This window comes from Amblyraja radiata, chromosome 19 (genome assembly GCF_010909765.2).
Source record: "Amblyraja radiata isolate CabotCenter1 chromosome 19, sAmbRad1.1.pri, whole genome shotgun sequence".
NCBI classification, from domain to species: Eukaryota; Metazoa; Chordata; class Chondrichthyes; order Rajiformes; family Rajidae; genus Amblyraja; species Amblyraja radiata.
The window spans coordinates 19,370,243-19,393,814 of NC_045974.1; the positions used below are offsets into that span (position 1 = coordinate 19,370,243).

General features: G+C 44.2%; 1 protein-coding gene across 1 annotated transcript in view; it reads left to right on the forward strand.

Moving 5' to 3' along the window:
• The first annotated feature begins 693 nt into the window (after nucleotides 1–693).
• The window catches only part of LOC116983917 (ras and EF-hand domain-containing protein-like), a 35,868-nt gene continuing 12,989 nt past the window's right edge, over nucleotides 694–23,572 (forward strand). Inside the window, exons 1-14 of the mRNA XM_033037848.1 lie at nucleotides 694–1,035; nucleotides 1,161–1,172; nucleotides 5,331–5,333; nucleotides 6,166–6,416; nucleotides 8,481–8,592; nucleotides 9,795–9,969; nucleotides 11,982–12,128; nucleotides 13,016–13,106; nucleotides 13,233–13,325; nucleotides 15,263–15,450; nucleotides 16,920–16,991; nucleotides 19,120–19,168; nucleotides 19,346–19,437; nucleotides 20,300–20,660. Coding sequence (XP_032893739.1) covers nucleotides 6,243–6,416; nucleotides 8,481–8,592; nucleotides 9,795–9,969; nucleotides 11,982–12,128; nucleotides 13,016–13,106; nucleotides 13,233–13,325; nucleotides 15,263–15,450; nucleotides 16,920–16,991; nucleotides 19,120–19,168; nucleotides 19,346–19,437; nucleotides 20,300–20,660 — 1,554 coding nt within the window. The 5' untranslated portion in view covers nucleotides 694–1,035; nucleotides 1,161–1,172; nucleotides 5,331–5,333; nucleotides 6,166–6,242. The remainder of the gene's footprint in view (nucleotides 1,036–1,160; nucleotides 1,173–5,330; nucleotides 5,334–6,165; nucleotides 6,417–8,480; nucleotides 8,593–9,794; nucleotides 9,970–11,981; nucleotides 12,129–13,015; nucleotides 13,107–13,232; nucleotides 13,326–15,262; nucleotides 15,451–16,919; nucleotides 16,992–19,119; nucleotides 19,169–19,345; nucleotides 19,438–20,299; nucleotides 20,661–23,572) is intronic.

Sequence of the window (23,572 nt, forward strand, 5' to 3'; positions counted from 1 at the left end):
AACGGGTGACCTGAACCCCTGGTGTTTGGGGCAACTCCAAACATCACCCATTCCTTCATTCCAGTGATGCTGCATGTTCCACTGAGTTACTCCAGCATTTTGTATCTATCTTTAAACGTGGTGTCAGATGGACAGGGTGATGAGGAAGGCATTTGGCATGCATGCCTTCATTGGGAAGGGTATTGAGTACAAAAGCTGGGACATCGTGGCATTGGTGAGACCACATTTGGAGCACTATGTGCAGTTCTGGTTACCCTGCTACAGGAAGGATGCTATTAAGATACCACATGGTCTGCATGGACAGAACGGACAAGGGCCTGTCTCCATGCTAAACAGCTGTATGACCGTGGCCGTAACTGCGGCGATTCAAGGCGACAACTCACTGCCCTTTTCCCAGGGCCGACTCGAAATGGCTACAAATGCTGGCCTCGCCACCCGGAAACTTATCTTTAAAAGTTTGTAAAACGAAATGAATAACCCTCCGAATAAAAGGGAGCTGCCGGCGACGAGACAGGTCGTTCTTTATCCGCATCCCGGCTCTTAGTTTGAAGGGTTCGTGACCCACAGGTGCTGGCCCGATTCTTGAGTTCTCCACAATCCCAGCTCCTGTGTCTCAGTGAGTGTGGGGGCGGCGGCGGTTCCAGCGTCCCAGACCCAGCCCCAGCCCCAGTTCCAGCTCCAGCGGCCGGGGACGGGGAGTGGCTCCGCCCCGCTGATCGGGAGGGCGGGTCCCGGATCTCCCCATCCGCCTCCCGGAGACCGGGGCCCGGCTGAGGCACCGACAGTCCCGGGGCTTTGGGACGGAGAACTTTTCGAAACTTTGTGCCGAGTCCGGGAGTTGAGCGGCTCCGTGGACCGGCTGGCGGTGATCCCGGGACCGGAGCTTCTGATACCAGGGTATTTGGTGAGACTTTAATTAAACTGTGGCCGCGGTTTGATCGGCGAATGCATTTCAAGAACAAACTCGGCTGATGTTTGGACATAATTATTCACCGTTTCGTTTGAGATTTATTAAGGAAAGAAGTCTGAAGAAGGGTTTCGGCCCGAAACGTTGCCTATTTCCTTCGCTCCATAGATGCTGCTGCACCCGCTGAGTTTCTCCAGCTTTTTTGTGTACCTTCGATTTTCCAGCAACTACAGTTCCTTCTTAAACAAACAAGTTCATGTGTTTGGTGTAAGATTACAACTTGATACCATTGACTGTGCGTGGCACCTGCCCGTTTGCTGCCGTTCCTCCCCTCCTCCACCTGTCCGCTCGCTGCCCCGCTCTAGTTTGTATCACCATCTGGGGAGCAAGCAGAGATGGGACATCATGGACACTTTGTCATTCTGTGTCTGAGTTTACCCTGCTGATTTTGGATTGGAGCGAGACACTTTCCTTCTTTCCGGTCGGTTTATCTCTTGTTCCTTTAGTTTCGTTTTTTTGTGTGTAGGAAGTCTCATTTGTGACTTCTGAAACTTCACACACGAGATGTTAACTGAATTTCCGTGGTTAGATCAACTCCCAATTGTCTTTGGATCAATACGTTTCCCGGATCACCCAGTTACAGGAGAAACTCAGCGGGTGCAGCAGCATCTATGGAGCGAAGGAAATAGGCAACGTTTCGGGCCGATACCCTTCGAAGGGTTGCCTATTTCCTTCGCTCCATAGATGCTGCTACACCCGCTGAGTTTCTCCAGCATTTTTGTGTACCATCGATTTTCCAGCATCTGCAGTTCCTTCTTAAACACCCAGTTACAGCGCAGGTAGCGGTGTGCAGATCGGGTGGAATATGTTGCTCGTCACACTTTGGTTAAAAATAAAAACTGGAAAGGCGGAGTCATGCAGTGTGGAAACGGGTCCTTCGACCCAACTTGCCCACACAGGCCAACATGTCCCAGCTACATTAGTCCCATATATCCGCATTTGGTCCATATCCCTCCAAACCTGTCCTATCCATGTACCTGTCTAACTTTTTCTTAAATGTTGGGATAGTCCCTGCAACCAAGACAATTGGTAGATTTTCCCATCTCCACTTCTTTCCGCCTTCCACAGAAACAGCTTACAATGGCCTGTTTCTTTTGTCATCATTACTTTTTTGCATATCTTTAATTCATTGTTCTTTATCTCTCCACATCACCGTCTATATCTCTTGTTTCCCTTATCCCTATCCAGTCTGAAGAAGGGTCTCGACTCAAAACATCACCCTTGCCTTCGCTTCAGAGATGCTGCCTGTCCTGCTGAGTTACTCCAGCTTTTTGTGTCTATCTTCGGTTTAAACCTGCACCTGCAGTTCTTTCTTATACAATTGGTAGTTTGGAGTTTGTAATGTTCAGGAGCCTGGTGGTTGTTGGAAATAAGCTGTTCCTGAACAGAGTTCAGAGTTTTCAGACTTCTATACCTTCTTGATGTCCAGGGTGGTGAGGGTCCTTGATGATGCCTACTGTAGATCCTTTTGATGGTGGGACCTGTAATGGAACGGGGATTGTCCACCACTTTTTGTAATCTCCTTTGCTCCTGGTCATTTACATTGTCAAACCAGGCCATGATGAAACCAGTCAATATTCTCTCTACCATATATCAATAGAAGTTCAAGAGAGTATTCATTTCATACTGAATCTTTTTAATCTTCTGAGGAAGTTGAGGCGTTGATGGACTTTCATTATGATTGGTTCTATGTGCCAGGTCCAGTCCCATCTTCAGAGATGTGCATGCCCAGCAATTTGATTGTTGACTTTCCACCACTGACCTTTTTGATGAAGGCAGATTTGTGGATATTTGGCCCTTTCTCTCCTGAAGTCAGTAATCAGCTCTTTGGAGATAGACACAAATTGCTGGTGTAAAATGCTCTTTTACTTTTCTAGTTCAATCGCTATAATTACTTTAAGAACCCATTGTAACGCTGCTCTCCCCACCGTGATGATCGTGGTCAACATCGAGATAACAGCTAAACAAAGAAGGTGGCCTAACGATTTGCTAGCTGCTTGATGTTAATTTGCTTGGAACCTCAGAGCTCACCACATGACTCGGCTGTAGTTGATTGTGGTGCTTTTAAGCATCGTTTTTCATACTTCTTTATTGTTTCCTGCACGTTGTACGTGCAGTTTCTTTCCGTGGTTTACAATCTGCTGCTCTGTCTGCTTTTGCAGGTCCTTTGCCTCCCTTCCAAAGAACTGCATCATAGTTTTCATGGGCTCCTTTGTGTAAATCGCTGACTCTACTGATTGCCGTGTTCAGATGCAGAAAGATATTTATCTAAGCTAAGATCCAAAGGTTGAATTGAATAGAATTTAACTTAATTTATTAGAAGCCTATTGTGTCTATAGGCTTCTAATAAATTTTTTTAAATCTTTTTTTTTTTTTTTAAATCGGGTTAGAAAAGTAAAAAAATATTCAACATTAAGATAGTGTGAGGAGAAAGTGTTTTGCAACACACTAGTAGCAAACCGAAATGTTGGGAAATAATGTTGGTTGGAATTTATTGAAATAAAAAATATTACTGAGAAATTTGAAATGGACAAATTATAGACTAGTTAATCTTATGAAATGAGGCAATTTGCGTGTCATGCCTGTCTGGTCAAAAAAGAAAAAAGCGACCTGACCGATCACTTGCAATGTTCTCTAAACATTTCACGATAAATAGTTGAACCATGGGGAATGTTGCACAAAGAAGGATCTCGGAGTACCCTGAAAGTGGCATCACAGATTGATGAGGAGGTGAAGAAGGCTTTTGGCACGCTGGCCTTCATCAGCCAGGGCACTGAGCATAGAAGTTGGGATGTTTTGTTGGTTTTAGTATTGGTATTGGTTTATTGTCTAAAGTGAAAAAAAACTTGTTTTGGGGGCTGTCCAGAATATAAAGAAGATCCATACATGACCACAATCAGAAGCCATATGTGAATAAAACAGATTGCAGAATATAGCATTATATCTGTGGAGAAAAAGCTGCAAGACCCACAATGCGGTAGGTGGTGGGTTCAGGAACACATTCCTTAGCTTGTAAGTTCATTCAAGAGTCTGATAACAGTGGGGGAAGAGCTGATCTGGCAGTACATGCCATCATCTGCATCTTCTGTCCACCAAGAAGCTGTAGAGTGCCTTACAGTGAATGCAACGCCGGAGACCCGGGTTCGATCCCGACTACGGGTGCTGTCTGTACGGAGTTTGTACGTTCTCCCCATGACCTGCATAGGTTTTCCCCGAGATCTTTTGTTTCCTCCCACACTCCAAAGAGGTAAAGGTTTGTAGGTTAACTGGCTTGGTAAATGTAAAATTTGTCCCTAGTGTGTGTGTGTAGGATAGTGTTAATGTGCGGGGATCGCTCTTGGCGCGGGCCCGGTGGGCTGAAGGGCCCGTTTCTGCGTTGTATCTCTAAACTAAAGGGGAATGAATGATCCTTGATTCTGTTGGCTGGATTCTGGAGCAGTGTGAAGTGAAGATAGAGTCGAGGGGGAGGGGGAGAATGGAGGGGTGGAGGGCTTGTTGATTGAGGCTGGTTAGAACTTGCAAATTCTCTCAGTCTTGGCAGAGTGTTTGCCAAACCAAGCTGTGATGTACTCTGATAGCATGCTTTCTATCATGTATGTGTAGAAGAAATCGGTTAGTGTAATTTGAGACGTGTGAATTTCCTTTGTCTTTTGAGAGTCGTTGGTGTGCCTTCTTGTCCATATCATATCTGCACTAGGACAATTTGTTGCCTATATTTACACTTAGGATCTTGAAGCCCTCGACCATTATCACTTTGGCACCACTTGCATTCTGCCCCGTTTCCTGAAGTCATGAACCAACTCCTCCATTTTTGTTGACATTGAGGGCAAGGGTGTTGTTTTGACACCATGATATTAATCTCTATATCTCCGTCAAGTATTCAGTCTCATCATTATTTGAGATCCGGCCCACAACAGTGATATGTAGGAAGGAACTGCAGTTGCTGGTTTACACCGAAGATAGACACAAAATGCTGGAGTAACTCAGCGGGTCATGCAACATCTCTGGAGAGAAGGAATGGGTAATGTTTCGGGTCGATACCTTACTTCAGACTACTTTTCCACTACAGTGATGTCACTTGTAGCACAGAAAGGCATCCATAAAATCCTGCGACAGCAGAAAGAAGAAAAAAAACTGCAAAAAAAAGACATTTGTGCAAAACATGACAATTAGGAAAGAAACAACTCCATAGTAGCGCACGGGGTAAAGAAGACCCATGTTGAGTTTACTTTCATCGGTCAGGCTATTGAGTTTGCATCAAGAAGCCATGTTGCAGCTTTATAGGAATTTTGTGAGCTCACATTTGGAACAGTGTTGCTGTTCTGGTCGACCCCATTACAGGAAGGATGTGGAGGCTTTGCAGGGGGTGCAGACGAGGTTTACCAGGTTGCTGCCTGGATTGGAGGGTATTAGTTATAAGGAGAGGTTGGAGAAACTTGGATTGTTTTTTTCTGGATTGTCAGAGGCTGACGGGAGACCTAAAAGACGTTTATAAAATTATAGCACCAAAATCCTTCTTTACATCAGTGCTGTTAAGGGTCATTCCATTAATTGCATATTTTCCCCTTACATTTTGACCTGCCAAAGTGAAACACCTTGCACTTACTCAGATTAAACTCCATCTATCTTTACACTGCCCACTTTGTAGCTGATCGAGATCCCGTTGTATACTTTGACAGCTGCCACATACGTTGACAGCCTTTCCAAAAGTCCAGGACCACAGCAATTTTGACATCATCTGCAAACTTACTAACGAACACGTCAACATTTATATCCAAGTCATTTATGTAAATCAAAAACACCAGAGGTCCCTGCACAGAACTCTAAGAAACTCCACTGGTTACAGGTTTTCAGCCTGAATATTGTCCTTCTACCACAATGGGATATTACCCTTCTTCCATCTGTAAGACCTCTTTGCATTTCAGATAGTTTCATTAATTTAACATTTAGTTTTCAGTTTATTTATTAAAGTCAAGTTGCGTTTGCCCAATTATGGTGAGATACAGGTACAATGAAAATTTTGCTTGCAGTGAAATGGCAGGCACACAGACTCAGACTACACAAAATAGAATTGTATATAACTTACATGTAAACTACACCTATATTCTACAAGATAATTAAAAGAAAAAGACCCTGCAATAGTTTAGTTTATTAATGAAATAAGCAGGTTTCTAAAATGTGTGCTTTCCTTTCCCAAGTATACAGGAGAATTAAAGAGCCTACAATTGAGAGAAAGAGTAGAACAACTACAGTTGATGCAGCCTTCTCCTGAACCATGGCAGCTGCTGACCAAGTGTTTTTGGCAGAGATAACAGATGAAGATGAAGATGGGGTTTCAGGGGCCGAGGTCCATGTTAACACACAACTGGATCTGTCAACAAAAGTTCAAGAATTTTTCCTGATCTGTGACCGAGAATGTAAAGGATTTATTAACCGGAGAGATCTGGAGGTAGGGTCCGCGTGGGGGTCTGTATGTGGGTCCGCGTGGGGGTTTGTATGAGGGTCCATGTGGGGGTTTGTATGAGGGTCAGCGTGGGGGTTTGTATGAGGGTCTGCGTGGAGGTCCGTAAGCTTGAGAATTTTTAAAAACAGCATTCAAATGTAAACTTGAAATATTTTGGCGACTCCTTGTCTTGGCTGCCGTTGTCAGTCAGGGGAAGGAGAATTCCTAGGGCAACAACAAAGTGGCTCTCATTATTTCTCCTGTTCGGCTCATTTGTCCCATCTCTACTAAGGAGGGACCACCTCTGATTTCAGTGTGCCGATCTACCGGTTGTATGCAGGGTCTCGACTCAAAACATCCGCATTTCCCTCCCAGAGATGATGCCCGATCCATTGAGTTCCACCAGCAGATTGTTTGTTTTAGTCTTGCATCTTTGTTTAATATTTCATTGAATAATAAGGTGCCAAAGGAAACCATCTTTAGTATGAGAAGAGCAATTATCCTCCCTAGTCTCACTGCCTCCTTCCAGACAGAGAAGACACAGTTCCCTAGTCCTTTCCTTTCAGCCGCTAGCTTCTACATCCAGCACATCATCCCTTGTCAGTTCCATCAGCTACGGCAATATCCCATCACTGGTCACATCCTCTTCTCCCCACTTCTTTGTTTTCCTTATGGACCACCCCATCCATTACTCATCCATCCCCACCCACTCCACCCTGACCCCAGACACGTTCCCCTTCAACCACAGCAAATGCAACACCTGTTCTTGCATCTCCTCCTGCACTGAGGGACACTGAGGAAATTCAACACGCCCCCAATGCCTCTTACAAGCTTCTGCAGAAGCATACTGTTGGGTTGCTTTGGAAACAGCTCCGCCCAAGACTGCAAGAAATTGCTGAGTTATGGATGTAGCCCGGTCCATCACACAGACCAAATTCCCACCGTTGACTCCGTCTATTCTTCCGCTGCATTGGAAAAGCAGTCAACATAATCAAAGACTTGTCCCACCGCGGACATTGCTTCTTCTCCCTACTCCCAACCAGAAAGTACAGAAGCTTGAAAACATACACCATCAGACTCGGGAACAACTATTTCCCCTCTGTTATCAGACTTCTGAATGGTTCTTCCATAAGTACTGTCATTATGACATTGGACTGTGTCTATGCAACTGATGTGCTACAATGCTGAGAACCGTATTCTGCACTCTGTATCTTCCCCTTTGCTCCACCTATTGTACTTGAGTTTGACTTGATTGTATTTATGCATATTACATATTATCTGATCTAATTGGATAGCGTGCAAAACAAAGTTTTCCACTGTATCTCGGTACACGGGACAATAATAAATCTGAACCTAATGTACCATCAAGAGACCTAAATTCCTGTTGAGGCAAAGATTCACATGCAATCTCCTCGAACCTCGTCACTCCATTTGGTGCTCTCAATGCCTCCTCTTCTACATCGGTGAGACAAAGTGCAGAGGAGGTGACAGATTTGCAGAATGCCCGGGTTTGGTCCGTGTCTATCCCAGCTCCCAGTTGCATACCATTTCCAATCCCATTCCCCTTCAAATTCCGACCCTGACCAATGCTATAGTGAGGCCAAATGCAAACTCAAGGATGAACACCTCAAATTCTGCCTGGATAGTGTACACCCAATGATGTAACCAAAAGTTGGAAAATTCATTGTTCATATCATTGGGTGTAGTCATCTTTCTATGAAGGCTGCTGCTTTGTTTGTTATTTTTATGCTTTCTTTCCACAGGTTAAATACTTTTCACCCCCATTCTGCTGACCTGAATTCATTTAATCTCCACATAAATTGCCTGATCTGCTCTTTTTTTTTTCTGTTTTGTTTGAACATCTTTTATTTATAAGGCTATCTGTCCATGTACATAACTGTCCTAATCCATCCAAATCTGGATAATTTTTCTTTTTTATTTTGGCCTCTTTTTTTCTGATGCTCTGTGATATTCGCAAATGCCCTTATGCGTAGTGTGCATCTGTGTTTGGGTCGGTAATGGGACCGATGCTGCAAGGACTGAGCTGGATTAATGTTCTCATTTTCCCAGCACCTTCAGGAAGAGTTGCCTCTCGGCCCAGAGGAGTTGCAGAGCGTATTTGATGCACTGGATACAGATGGGAACGGGAAGCTTACCTTGGAGGAATTTACCACAGGCTTTAGTGAGTTACAAAATAATTTTAATTTTCAATCAATCAATCAATCAATCAACCTTTATTGTCATCTTGCAAAGCAACAGTGGTACAGTGCAAAATGAGAAGACGTTTCCCAGGGAATACCAGAGCATCGCACATAAAACTTAAACATTTCACACATAATAAAAACAATAACAACAATCCAGTCCCTGATAAAACAGTACGAATAGTTAAAAAGTGCAGGTAAAAACAGCAACATTAAAATACAGTAAAAAACAGTCATAGAATGTCCAGGGCAGCTGATTTAAGTGGCCAGTGCCAGAGTTATTAAATTGTCAGTGCAAAGCAGTAGAATCAGGTGGAAGGAAGCTGTTTAGCAGTCTGGTTGTCCGGGCTTTGATGCTACGGTATCTCTTGCCTGATGGCAGGAGATCCAGATGTGTGTGGAGGGGGTGCAGTTTGTCCTTAGCTATTCTCAGTGCTTTTTTCAGGCAGCGGCTCTGGAACAGTTCCTGTACCGCGGGTAGGGAGACGTCAATGATCCTCTCTGCTCCCCTCACTACCCTCTGCAGAGACTTCCTGTCTGAGCAGTTACAGTTGGAGTACCACGTGTTCATGCAGTACATGAGTACAGACTCCACCGTGCCCCTCTAAAAAGTCCTGAGGATGTTGGTGGGGAGTGAGGCCTGTTTGAGTTTCCTCAGGTAGTGCAATCGCTGATGGGCCCGTTTGACAATCCCAATGTTGTTCCTGGACCAGGTGAGACTGTCTGTAATTTGCACTCCGAGGAACTTTATGCTCTCCATCCTCTCCACCGTGGTGCCACTGATGTTGAGTGGTGTGTGTTTTGGCTGCGACCTCCTGAAGTCGACAATCATCTCCTTTGTTTTGTTTTTAATTTGTTTTCAATTATTAAACAGGTGTACTTTGGCTACATGGAGGAGAAAATTTAACATGGGTTTTTAGACAATATGACCTGGACCTTACTGTTTGGTAGGGATCAACTACTGGGCTGATTTTGAGAAAAATATGCTAAAGACAGAGGAATTACTAATACAAATAATTATTAAATTATATAAAGATCAGTATGGATTTATTCCGCATCTAAACTGAGTGGAATTGCACTGAAAGAATACTGAGCTACTGCTGACATATAACAGATCAAAATGCAATATAATTGGGGTTTTTTTTAATCTGATTTCTAAATCCTGGAACTTTGCTGCCTTCAGGTCAATTTCTGTTTAAAGAAAAGATACTCGTGAACAAGGCAAATCCCAGCCGGGATCAAAGTGAAGGGCTGGGTTGGGATGGATCAGACAGACAGTCGGCAGTGATGGAGAAGGAAGATGAATGCTGCTTTCACACGCTGATGGACAAGTTGGGAGCAAAGAACGTCTTTATAGAGTAAGTAGAATATTAGCAACATGTGAGATGACATGGAGACACAAGTAACTGCAGATGTTGGAATCTTGAGCAAAGGACAAAGTGCTGGCGGAACTTTGTTCTGATCTGAAATGTCGTCTGTCCGTTCACTCCCCGATGTTGCCCTCTCTGCCTCCAGCACATCCATAAGGCCTCTGATTTTCTTGTTCCCAATTCCCCGATCCTTGGTGTCAATAGGCTTTCCTGATGTGGGATGCAGCTGTGAAGGAACCGTACAGCATTTTTACCATGAAGGTATCAGCCCTTGCATCTCCATCACACCACAGGATGGTCAGTGGGTCCTCTGCCTCTTCCTGGAGCAGAGACCCAACCAGCTCCTCTCCATGAACACCTCATTCACGTGGCTGAACTTGTCTTCACATCGAACATCAACTTTGCATCACTTCCTTCAGATCAAGGTGTAGCTGTGGGTCACATGGGCTCAAGCTGTGCTTGTCTTTCTGTGGGATATGTGGAACGATATTAGTTTCACTCTGGCAATCAACTTTTTTTTCCAGTTAATGGCTGCATGGGTGTTGCTTCCCAGCGCTCAGGCAGAATAAAAAAAATGTCATTACTTTGACTGCTCATTCTTTTTCTGGTCTCTCTGTCTACATCTCGGGGGATAAACTAGCTACTGACATCCATTGTAAGCCTACCGACAGCACCACGATTCTCCATCCCACTTGCCTGCTAGGAGAACTATTCCATTCTTCCAGTTCCTCTGTCTCTGTCATATTTCCATACAAGTGTATTTGCAGTGTCTTCCTGCTTCCTGAACCATGTCTCCCTCTCTGCCATGGTTATCGAGGCCCTTGACTGCATCCCATCCATTCTATTCTCATCCCTTCTCCAGGACAAAACAAGGATAGCGTTCCCCTGGTTATCACCTTCCATCGCCCATTCTCTGCATTCATAGATTCTTACAGCATGGAAACAGACCCTTTGGCCCAACTGGCTTACAGTGGCCAACATATCCTATCTACACTAGTCGCACCTGCTTAGGTTTGACCCATATCTCTTTTAAACCATTCCTATCTCTCTAAGTGTTTCTTAAACGTATGTGCCTCAACTACCTCTCCCAGCAGCTCATTCCAAACACCTATCGCCCCTTGTGTGAAAAAGTTACCTCTCTGGTTCCTATTAAATCTTCCACCCCCCTCACCTTAAACCAATATCCTCTGGTTCTTGATTCGCCAACTGGGCAAGAGACAATGCATCTACCCGATCTATTCCTCTCATGATTTTGTACACCTCTACAATATCATCCTCCTGCGCTCCAAGGAATAGAGTCCTAGCCTGCTCAACCTCTCCCTATGGCTCAGGCCCTCGAGTCCTGGCAACATGCTCGTAAATCTTCTCTGCACCCTTTCCAGCTTGAAAACATCTTTCCTATAACATGGTGCCAGAAACTGAACACAATACTCCAAATGCGACCTCACCAGCAACTTATACAACTGCAAAATGACCTGCTAATTTCTATACTCAATACAACTGCAACATGACCTTCCAACTATACTCAACAGATAATTCTCTGCACTTTCTGCCACATTCAAAGAGATTCCATCAGTAGACGTGTCTTTCCCTTCCCCAACATCCCTGATGTGTGGGAGATAATCAGCAAGTCAGACTGCTTTGGCGGGAAGAGAAACAGAGTTAATGTTTCAGTTCAAAGACTCTTTGTCAGAACTGGGAAGGAGACAAAAAAAGGGTTATTAAGCTGCTGGGAACAAGGAGGGAACGTCTCAGGGTAAATCCAGGGACCATGGAGATAAGCAGTGAACAAGGTTTCCTTGCAAGTGCAGGCAATGTGATGTCCATTCACTTTGTCTCTTCCTACCATTCAAGGACCCGAGCACCCCTTCCAGTGAAGCAGTCATTCATTTCTGGCAGTCAGTTCACCTGGACTTTAGTGTATCACCCTGGCTGGCCTTGCACATAGTTGCTAAAGACACGGGGCAGATATCAAATGCAATGAATTCTATGTTTTTCAGTCAGGACGAAGTGCAAAACCTTTGGTCACAACTTCAGAAAGATGAACCACATTTGATCAGCAATTTTGAAGCATTTCTCACCCAGATTTTCACCCAGATGCAAAAGGCAAGCAAGGAAAAAAAGATAATGGAGTTGGCTTTAAAAAGGTTTGTTTATGTTATCATTTTCCTTTTAGCAATTAATCAAATTTAAAAAATGAAAAGATGCATGAATGTTGTATCTAAAATTATTCTCTATATCACTCGTAAAACCCAAAACAATAAATGGGATGATTTTATATTCTAACTATGGAAATCGGATAATTCAACATGAACTGATGTTCCAAACAGTATCCAGTCAGTGAAAGGTCGAGGTTGATGTGTGGGATACACAATGTAAATTAAATCCAGTTCCTTAAAGATATTTTTTACTAAAGGCTCTAGAAAAAGTGCTGGCAAATTGTATTAGTCTAGACGGGTACTTGATGGTTGGCATAGACTTGTTGGGCCAAAGAGCCTGCTGCGATGCTGCATGATTCATGACTAATCCGATTCCAAGTCTCAGATCAAATACAACATGTATTGGAAATCTGAAGTGGAAAACGGAAAGCTGGATATAGGAATAGCTGAAAAGCCACCTGACGCACTAACTCCCCAGTGTTCTCCACGGATACTGCCCGATCTGCTGAAAGCTTCCAGCATCTTGTTTTCCTTTGATCTCAGGTTAAATCCAGCTGCATGTCCTCAGTGATATAACCAATGCATCTATAAAATGTCAAGGTCCACAAATCCAGCTGCACAGAGTCAATTTTCACCAGCCATCCAGCCCTGGGTTTGTATATCCAGCGGATCCATGCCCATGAAGGCGGAAGAGTGAACTGGTGTCAGAATCACAATGGTAGCATCATAAATTCCCCAGAATTAGAGTCCCATGATTTGGACAGCTCCCAGCTTCTATTCCTCTTGATGCCGCTGGCAGAAGTCACTGTACACATGTTAACAAATGTGCTTTGTTTTTTATCTCGAACTCTATCTGCAAATCTGTTTATTTGCAGGAAGGGGGCAGAAAATCTGGAAGAAATTGAACATCTGTACAATGAAATGGAGCAACGGATTCAAATGGAAAAACTGGCCATGTTTAACAAAGTATGGGCTTTAAATAAATCTCCTTCTTTGTGAAATTGTATTTTGTTCAACCTATAGATTTGTCTTGTGGAGACTTTGCTTCAGAAGGTTTGTTGATTCTGTGCCATATCTCTCTCTATCGCTCAGACCTCGGATTTGAACTTTCGATGTCAGAAACTAGAAGAAAATCTGAAGATTAAAGAGCAAGAACAGGAAGAGCTCTCGCTCAACAACATGAGGGTAATTCCGGCAACTCGTTTCACTCTCATTTCACTTTGATTTAAAACTGTGTCCTTTGTATCCAAATTTTGCTCAGGGAAAATAATTTATGGATGTCTGTCATCCAATCCAAACAATGCGATCAGATCATCCTTTCATCTTCTGTATCAGGAGAATAAAACCCAAGGTTGTTCTACCCTAAGTTCACTACCCCACCCCGAGGCCAGTGTGTGGCCCTGTCTCATCATCTCTGAAAGCCCAGTCTATGCTCCCTCCCAAAGGCTGGTCTATGGTCCCCACATTCTGGCAATCCTTCTCAGAATGTTTTTTGTCAATAAAACCAATTTCTCCTTCTAACATTTATGAGAATTGGCCTGGAGTGCTCACCCTAGGAGAAACAGGAAGTTTAGTAGTATTCTTTCAAGACAACAATCTGTCTCTCAATGTCAGTAAAGTGAAGGAGCTAGACATGGACTCTCAGGTTGTGAGGTGGAGGTCACGCCCCAGTCTGTATCAATGGGGCTGATGTGAAGATGGTCAAGAACTTCAAGTTTAGTATCGCCAACAATTTGTCCTGGTCCAAACAGATTGATGCTACGGCCAGAAAGGCACACCAACGCCTCTACTTCCTCAGAGGCCAAAGGAAATCTGCATCTTGAGTCTAATCCATCATTCAATAAGAACAGGACAGTTCATCTTGACCACACCATTCCAATTCCCCCTTACGATCAAATATCTGTCATCCATTTGCCAACTTCTAAAGATGCACCATCTTGGTTTGGCAATGGCTCTGCCAAAGTCTGCAAGAAATTGCAGAGTGACATAATGCACTTTGGGCCACCATACAAACCCACCTGACTTTCAGCCCCACTGAAGGGCATGGACTTAACATTGGAGTCGATCCCTTACCTGGGATCGCTCCAACCGCGGTCTGGCGACGTTGCCATCGAGAGCTCACAGTCTCGGGAGATCCTAGTCGGGAGATCCAATGACGCAGAGGCTCGACCAGCCCCGATGCGGGGGGCCCAAACGCCGCCGGCTACGGGAGTCAAGATCGCCCCGTTAATGGAGTGCTCGAGGCCCCTAACCACGGAGGAGCTAATTCCTCATATGTTGCAAAACATACTTGGTTAATAACGTATTATTGTGAATGTGATTGATTGTGAGCTTTGGTCACCTTGCTATGGGAAAGATGCCATGAAGCTGGAAAGAGTGCGGTGAAGATTCACCAGGATTTGGCAGGATATGGGTTGAGTTTGGGAAATAAAACTCCCCAAATGTAGATTCCACAATAATGCCGGAAACCGACATTTAGATTAAATTTGCCACGCATTCTTTGCTGAAATGCCCAGCCTGCTTATTCCAAACCTTGCCCCAAAATTTACGCCTGTTGTTGATCCAGATTAACGTTCTGCTAGATTAAAATTGTTTGCCGTGAAGATAATGCCCTTTGCCTCAAGAAACGTATTGCTCTGAATTGCAAAGTGGAGAACATTTCCCACTGCTTTTCAACATATCTTCCAAATAACATTTCATCTCGAAAGGTCCGTTCTTTATGGATTCATCTTTGCCCTGTCTTGACTGATCGTGTCTTAGGGTTAGCGTTAGTATTCTGCCTCATTGCCTTCCACCTGGATAGACACCCTCACCATGCCACAGTCTCTGACCATGTAGTGCTTCCAGCCGCAGGTGGATGTCTAAACTAGGTGCACAGGTTAAGAATGGAGTTAAATTCTGAGACATTGGGACTCTGCCTGTGATATTTGTGTAGATAGAATCCCATTTGCAGTGGTTATAAATCTTAATTGGTTCCAATATTTCACTGTGGCGGCCATCAGTTGAATTCATTGATTTTTGAACACGTGTAAGTGTGGGTGGATCATTGGTGAAGCTCCATACACTAAGGACTGTTCTGAGAGTGGCCAATCCAGTTTCACCGTCTCCATTCTCGTTGCCAGTTGGAGAAAGAGTTGGAAGAGCTGCTCAGTGAAAAGCAGGAGTCGCGGATGGTGAATCAGAGTCTGAAGAGAACGACAGAGGAGTTGAAGGATTCAGTCCATTACGTGAGGGAGGAGCTGGTGGCTGCTCAGCATGAAGTGCAGGCAGTGCAGTGTGCAACGTCCCGACTGCAGGAGGAGCAGGAACTGTGAGTTATGTGGCGATGGCGTGTGAAATGTGTTGCGTGACAATGGCGTGTGAAATGTGGCAATGGCGTGTGGCAACTGAGTGCATGGCAAAAGAGGGTGCAATGGAAGTTGGCATGGCTATGACATGTGAAATGGGAGTTAGCATTGTAGTTGTGTGTGAAATGCCTTTGATAAAACTACATGTGTGGGAAAGAAGTGCTGATGCTGGTTTAAATCGAAGGTAGACAGGTGAACAGCATATAATCCTCCAACACTTTCGCCACCTCCAACGGGATCCCACTACTGGCCACATTTTTCCCATCTTTCTGCTTTCCGCAGAGACCTTTCCCTCCGCAACTCCCTGATCAACTCGTTCCTTCCCACCAAACCACCCCCTCCACAGGTACTTTCCCCTGCAACCACAGGAGATGCAACATCTGTCCCTTTACCTCCCCCCTCGACTCCATCCAAGGACCCCGACAGTCTTTTCAGGTGAGGCAGAGGTTCACTTGCACCTCCTCCAAACTCCTCTACCCGCTGTTCCAGGTGTCAGCTTCTGTACATCGGCGAGACCAAGCGCAAGGTCGGTGATTGTTTCGCTGAACACCTCCGCTCAGTCCACCTGAACCTACCTGATATCCCGGTTGCTCAGCACTTTACCTCCCCCTCCCATTCCCAATCTGACCTTTCTGTCCTGGGCCTCCTCCATTGTCAGAGTGAGGCCCAGCACAAATTGGAGGAACAGGGGGTATGGAGAGAAGGCAGGTACAGGATACTGAGTTGGATGATCAGCCATGATCATATTGAATGGCGGTGCAGGCTCGAAGGGCCGAATGGCCTACTCCTGCACCTATTTTCTATGTTTCTATGAGCCATATAGCACAGAAACAGGCCTGTGTTATAGTTGGTAGGCCTGTCCTGCAGTCCAGTCTGTGGACAGGTCTACAGTTCCTCATTAGCCATCTCAGAAGTAACAGACGGAGAGGAATCAAACCATCCTTGGGTGCATGGGACTGCCTCTGAAGAAGAGTTAGATGAAGGATGATTCTCCTTGCAATAGAGAAGATGCGAGAGGAACTGACAAAGGCAGGAATAGTGCCAATGGAGCAGATAAAGAGAAACTGTGTCCATTGGCAGTGAGGTCAAGAACAAGGCAGCATAAAAAGATTATGGGTGGAAGAATTGTAAATTACACAGGAATTGTTTTTTTCACAATGAGTGGTACAGTGGATAATCGTGGAGGAAGACTTGTAACATTCCAAAAGGAGCTGGATTATTTGAATGGAAAGTTACTGGGCTTGGGAGAGAATGTGGGAGATGAGACTGCCTGGGTTGCTTGTACATAGCGCGGTGTGGTAAGGACGTCTTTCCATTCAGTTACACTGTTTTAATGGAAATTCCTTTCACTGTGAGATATGAATGTAAAAACTGCAAAAGAATTTAAGTTTTGAAACACTAATTTAATGTTTGAATGATGTATCTTCCTCAGAGAGCTCTATCGTGTGACCGAGGGTCTGGAGAGAGAGAAGCTGAACCTTTTGAAACAGATGGACCTCTTGAGGTAAGGTTGTGTTGCTGAATGCATTCCATGTACCTGTACTGCCATTGATTGTAGGTTACAAAGCCTTGTGATGTGATTTGGCCACAGAGACAAGGTAGCTGGACCCAGCATTACATCTTTTCAAATGTAGTTCCGTAATAGTGGCATTAACAATTCTGAGAGACAGGATTAACCTACATAGGGCAGCATGGTGGTGCAGCGGTAGAGTTGCTGCCTTACAGCGCCAAAGACCCAGGTTCAATCCTGACTACAGGTGCTTATCTATACCGAGTTTGTACATTCTCCACATGAACTGCATGGGTTTAGTCCCAGATCTCCAGTTGATGCTGACTGGTTGCATCGTGGCTTGGTTCGGCAACTTGAGCGCTCTGGAGAGGAAAAGACTACAAAAAGTAGTAAACACAGTAAACACTGTCCAGTCCATCATCGGCTCTGACCTTCCTTCCATCGAGGGAATTTATCAAAAAAAGGCTGGCAGTATCATCAAAGACCCACACCATCCTGGACACACACTCATCTCCCTGCTACCTTCAGGTAGAAGGTACGGGAGCCTGAAGACTGTAACAACCAGGTTCAGGAATAGCTACTTCCCCACAGCTATCAGGCTATTAAACCTGGCTCGGACAAAACTCTGATTATTAATAACCAATTATCTTATTTGCACTTTATCAGTTTATTTATTCATGTGTGTATATATTTATATTACGGTATATGGACACACTGATCTGTTTTGTAGTAAATGCCTACTATGTTCTGTGTGCTGAAGCAAAGCACGAATTTCATTGTCCTATACAGGGACACATGACAATAAACTCACTTGAGCTTGAATTTGAACACTCCAAAGGCGCACAGGTTTGTAGGTTAATTGGCTTGATATAATTGTAACGTCCCCAGTGTGTGTAGGATAGTGTAAGTGTGCAGTTCAGTTCATTGGTCCTGGTCGGGGTGGACTCGATGGGCCTGTTTCCACGCTGTATCTCAAACTATTAAAAAGTCGGAGGTTAATTAAAACTAACCATCAGCACTTTGTTAGGGTGATATTCCAAACAATCGGATCGATATTTTACAAAGAGATAACAAAATCCATTGAAAAAAAACAAAAAAAACTGCATATGTTGGGAATCTAAAATAAGGACAGAAACTTTATTTCTAATATGTTCAATTTTTATTATTATTTTTTATGAAGGATGTCTGGTTGATGAAAGCTGCATGGATCCCTGTAGACTTAACAAAGACTTGCATGGGAGATTGGCCCACAAGTCCATGGGATCCAAGATTGCTTGGTTAATTGAATAGTACAGCCCAGGAACAGGCTTTTCAGCCCGATATTAGACAGGGTAATGGTGGAGTGTTCTTTTTGTAATTGGAACCAGTGGCCACAGAAGACATGAAAAACACCAGTACTAAGTGTAGATGGAAACGTTTGAGAGTTAATCTCATTGAAGTCAGCAGTGAGGGGCTTGATAGGATGGATATGGAATTTATTTATTTTTTTCCCCTGGCTTATGCATTAAGATCTGGGATCACAGTCTCAAAATAAAGTCAGTCATTCGGAATGGAGCGGAGAAAAAAAAATCAGTCTCTGGTTTCGATCTAAAAAGTCACCTATTCCTTCTCTCCTGAGATGCTGCCTGTCTTGTTGAGTTACTCCAGCATTTTGTGTCTACCTTCACATTTAATCTTTGACTTGCATCTCCAGAGAACCATGTAGATGCAGTCATTGAGTGTATTTAACCAAGAATGATACATTTAATTCATGTCGTTAATATCTAAAAATGTATCTGTACACTGTAAATGGCTCGATTGTAATCATGTATTGTCTTTCCACTGACTGTTTAGCATGCAACAAAAGCTTTTCACTGTACCTCGGTAAACATGCCAATGAACTGAACTAAACTAATTCACAGATATGGAGATCAGTATTCATAAGTGGCACTGAGTTAAATAATAGCTATGGCCTCGGTGAATGCAGAGCAGGCTGGGAGGTTAATGGCTGAGTCCAGTTTCTATTTCTTGCAATACATTTCTGGAATTGGATATGAGAAATGTACAAAATGTCCCAAGCATTTTCTCTTGGGTATTCATGACTTTGAATGGAATTATATTTTTGTACTTTACAATATTGCAGAGAGATGAACAAGCACCTTCGAGATGGACGGGATATGTCCAATTTCCCGGTGAGTTCTTGCTTATTTTTATGGCCTCCTCTAACAGACAGGGAGTGATTTTATCTTTGCTGGAATTATCTTGAAAATAAAGAATATAGTGTCTATGGAAAGATATTGTGGATCGAACAGGTACATTTGAAAAATAAAACTCTAAAATTATTTCTTTTAATCTTCATTACATTCCAGAAACCATCCAAATATGAAACATCTACTTCAGGGAAGCATAATGTTGTGCATGCTGATGGTCAGCATGTGGAGACCAAGTTCTCTTCGGGAAGGTACACCTCCGGCAATGTTCAGTATCATGTAATTCACTAAGTGGTCAGTTTATCCCAATATCGTATTCCCACACCTCATGAATCTTGAGCTCTTTTAAATTTACCGTTCTACATTCACGACTTAACCTAGACTGTTTTCTCGTGCAGTGAATTCCGCAGGTTCACCACCTGAGGGACGAAGTTGCTCTTTATCCCATTCCAAAACGTTTCCTCCTCTGACACAAGGTAATCCCAAACAGTGGAAAGACCCTCCTCACATTTGGTCTTTCTGCATCAGCCAGAAGTTTGTTGTTTCAGCGAGAATCCCTGCTCTTTCCTCTGAACTATATTCAACACAAACATTGTTGACAATTCCTCTTCAAATGCCATTGACACCATCCCAGCGAACAGCAATTGGTCTGTAGGGTCAGAGGTGGAGACCTGGAGAGTGTAATGGATGTCCGCTGACTAGAGAGTTCCAATAGGTTCAAGAAACAAAAGAAAGCAGATGCTGGAAGCTGCAGCAAAAAAAAACAAAGTGCTGGAGGAACTCATGGCTCAGGCACCATCAGTGGACGGAAATGGACAGTCGGCTTTTCGGGTCAGACCCTTCGTCTGGCAATTTGTTTTTTGCTTCGGCGGGTTGGACTTTGTAACCCCACCAACCCTGTGCATTTTGTGTGCTCTTAAAAGGGTCCTGACTCGAAACGTTACCTATCGTGTTCTTCATGGCTGATGCTTGACCCGCTGAGTTATTCCAGCACTTTCGGTCTTTTTTTGTAAACCAGTACCTGCAGTTCCTTGTCTCTGTGCATTTTATTAATTGAATCAGAGAAGCAATTTGTTCTAAGCTTTGGTAAATAATTTCCTTATCCTTTTTTAGGAAAAGTGTAGACTTTGAGGAGCTTGGATGTTCAAAGTGCTTATCGAAAAATTTGGAGCAAGCAATTGGTGTGAGTCATGCCAGAGGAGGAATGGATAAGGAATCTGCCAGAGGAGAAAGACGGTACTTGCAGAGGATTATTTCAATTGAAGAGGATCCACTACCACAGTTTCTTGAAACACATTCGGCAACTCAGTTACAGAACTGGATTGAGGTAAATGAAGAGCAGGAGCTTGAAGAGAGGGCCCTGGAATCAGCAGAGACACGTGCGTCTCCAGTCCAAGTAGCATTGTCCCCTGCATCTCGGACAACACCAGTGGCACTGGCCCCTGCATCTCCAGACCAGGCTGCATTAACACAAGTAAGTTTTAAACCTCACAATATACTATCCCAGTATCCTGGTGAATCTTCTCTACGCCTGCTGCAGAGCTACCACATCCTTCCTATAATGTGGCACCAGAACTGCACTAGGGGTCTGAAGAGGGGATTGAAAGCATCCTGTATTCCACCCTCATTACTCTGTCTATCTCTGCTGCCATCATTGGGTTTGTTCCTCAAGACTCCCAGCCAACCCCCCCCCCCCCCCCCCCCCCCCATTCATATCAATGGTCTTGCTCTTTCAGAGACCCCAATCCCTTACATCATTGTCTCTGTCTGCCTTTGTCCTGCCAAGCTTGCTACCCAATCACTGCAGCCTAACACTCCACTCGTCACATCAACAACACCTCTCTTTTTTACCTCATCTGCAAAAGTGGGGGAGGGGAGGAGGAGGGGGGAAATAAGAGGGAGGGTGAAGAGGAGGGGGAGGGAGTGGGGGGGCGGGTGAGAGGGAATGGAGGAGGATAGGGGTAGGAAGAGGGATGGCGAGGTAATGGAGATATTAAATGCTAAGTTATTCACTTTAACTTAATTTCTGCCATTAGTGCGGGCCCGTCAGCCGCGCTGGCGCAGTTTGGTGGAATGTTGCGTTGGGGGAACGGGACCCAGTGGGTCCACACTTGGTCTAGTACCTCCTAAATGCAGATGCAAGTTCATTATGCATGTGACAAACAACAAGGGTCACATCATCGATCTCCGGGATACACCGCTGGTCACAGATTTCCAATCATAAAAACAACTCACTACCATCACCCTCTCCTTCTATTCCCAATTTTAGAAATGTAGTAAATGGGTGCAGGAGTAGGCCATTCGGCCCTTCGAGCCCGCACCGCCATTCAATATGATCATGGCTGATCATCCAAAACCAGTACCACCATTCCTGCTTTCTCACCATATCCCTTGATTCCGTTAGCCCTAAGAGCTATACACGTTTTAGAACATAGAACAGTGCAGCAAGGAACAGGCCCTCCAGCCCATGATGTTTGCACCAAGCATGATGCCAATCCAACTAATCCTGTCTGCCTGTACATGGTCCATGTCCCTCTAATCCCTGCTTCTTTATGTATTGGTTTAAATGTCTCATAATTGTACCTGCTCCTACCAACATCACTGGCAGCACTTTGCAAGCACCCACCACCCTCTGGATAAAATAAACTTGCTCTGCACATCTCCCTTAAACGTCCCCTTCTCATCTTTAAGTTGTGTCCTCTAGTACTTGACATTTTCACTGTGGGGGAAAAAGACTCGCTCTGCCCCATCAACTAAACTCATGATTTTATAAACCTCTATCAGGTCACCCCTCAGCTTCTAATACTCATTGAAAACAATCTGAGTTTGTTCCCATCTCTCCTTATAGCTATTATCTGCTAATCCATGCAGCATCCTGGTGAACCTCTTCTGTACTCTCTCCAATGCCTCCGCATACTTCTTTTAAATAGGCGAACAGAACTACACATAATACTCCAAAAGCAGCCTAACTAAATTCCTACAGCGCTGCGTCACAACTTCCTAACACTTTATACTCAACACCCCATAAACATACCATATATAGAGTCATAGTCACACAGCACGGAAGCAGGCCCTTCAGCCCAACTTGCCCATACCAACCAAGGTGTCCCATCTACAATAGTCACACCTGCCTATCCATCTACCAGTCCAAATGTATTTTAGATATTGTCATAGTACCTGCCGTGGAGGTTCTCCCTCCACCACAAATTGTGATAGTTATAGAACTATAGTCATAGAACTATAATGCACAGAAACGGGGCCATCCTGTCCTGCCAACTATCTCATCTAGCAGCTTATTCTATATACCCACAACCTTCTATATGAAAATGTTGCCCCTTAGATTCCTATTCAATCTTTCCCTTTTCATCTTAACCCTATGTCCTTTTGCTCTTGATTCCCGTACTCTGGGTAAAAGACTGTGCTTTTACCCTATCTAATCCCCTCATGATCTTATACACTTTTATAAGATCACCCATCATCCTCCAGCGCTCTATGGAATAAAGTCCTAGCCTGTCTAACCACTCCCTGTTGGTCACTCTTTCCAGCTTAACAACATCCTTCCTATTGTAGGATGACCATAACTGAACACAATACTCCAAATGTGGCCTCACCAACATCTTGTATAACTGTAACATAACATCCCAACTACTATACTCAGTGCTCTGAGAGAGGAAGGCCAATGTACCGAAAACCTTCTTGACCACCCTATCTACCTGTAATGCCACTTTCAAGGAACTATATACCTGCACTGCCAGGTCCCTCTGGTCTACAACATTCCTCATGGCCCTGTCATTCACTGTGAAGGTCCTGCTCTGGTTTCACTTCCCAAAATCCAACATCTCACACTTATCTGCCTTCTTTACAGGCCAATCTACTTGTGTTGCCACTTTCAGAGAGCTATGAGTTTGCAGTTGGATCTAATTTAAGAACTTGTCTTTGAACCCATGCTCTTTTCTCCCTCCCTCCACGACAGGTCATTGAACCACACGGCACAGAAACAAGCCCATCTTGTCCTTGCCGACTTAGTTGACATACTGGGCTGCCTGCATTAGGCCCATATTCTTGTCCATATATCTGTCCAAATGCCTTATAATTGTATCGGCTTCTTCAGCTTACTCTACCTGCTCATTCCAGATATGGACTACCCTCTGGTGGAAAAAAAGTTTTCCTCAGGTCCCTCTTAAATCTCTTCTCTCTCAACTTAATCCTATGCCCTCTTGTTTTAGAAACCTCTGTCTTGTGAAAAACAACTGGGAGCGTTCACTTCATTCATGCCCCTCAGGATTTTATATAGCTCAACAAAGGTTGCCCCCCCACCCCAGCCTCTTACACTCCAAGTCCCAGCCTATTCAATCTCTCCCTATAACTCACACCCGTAAGCCCACA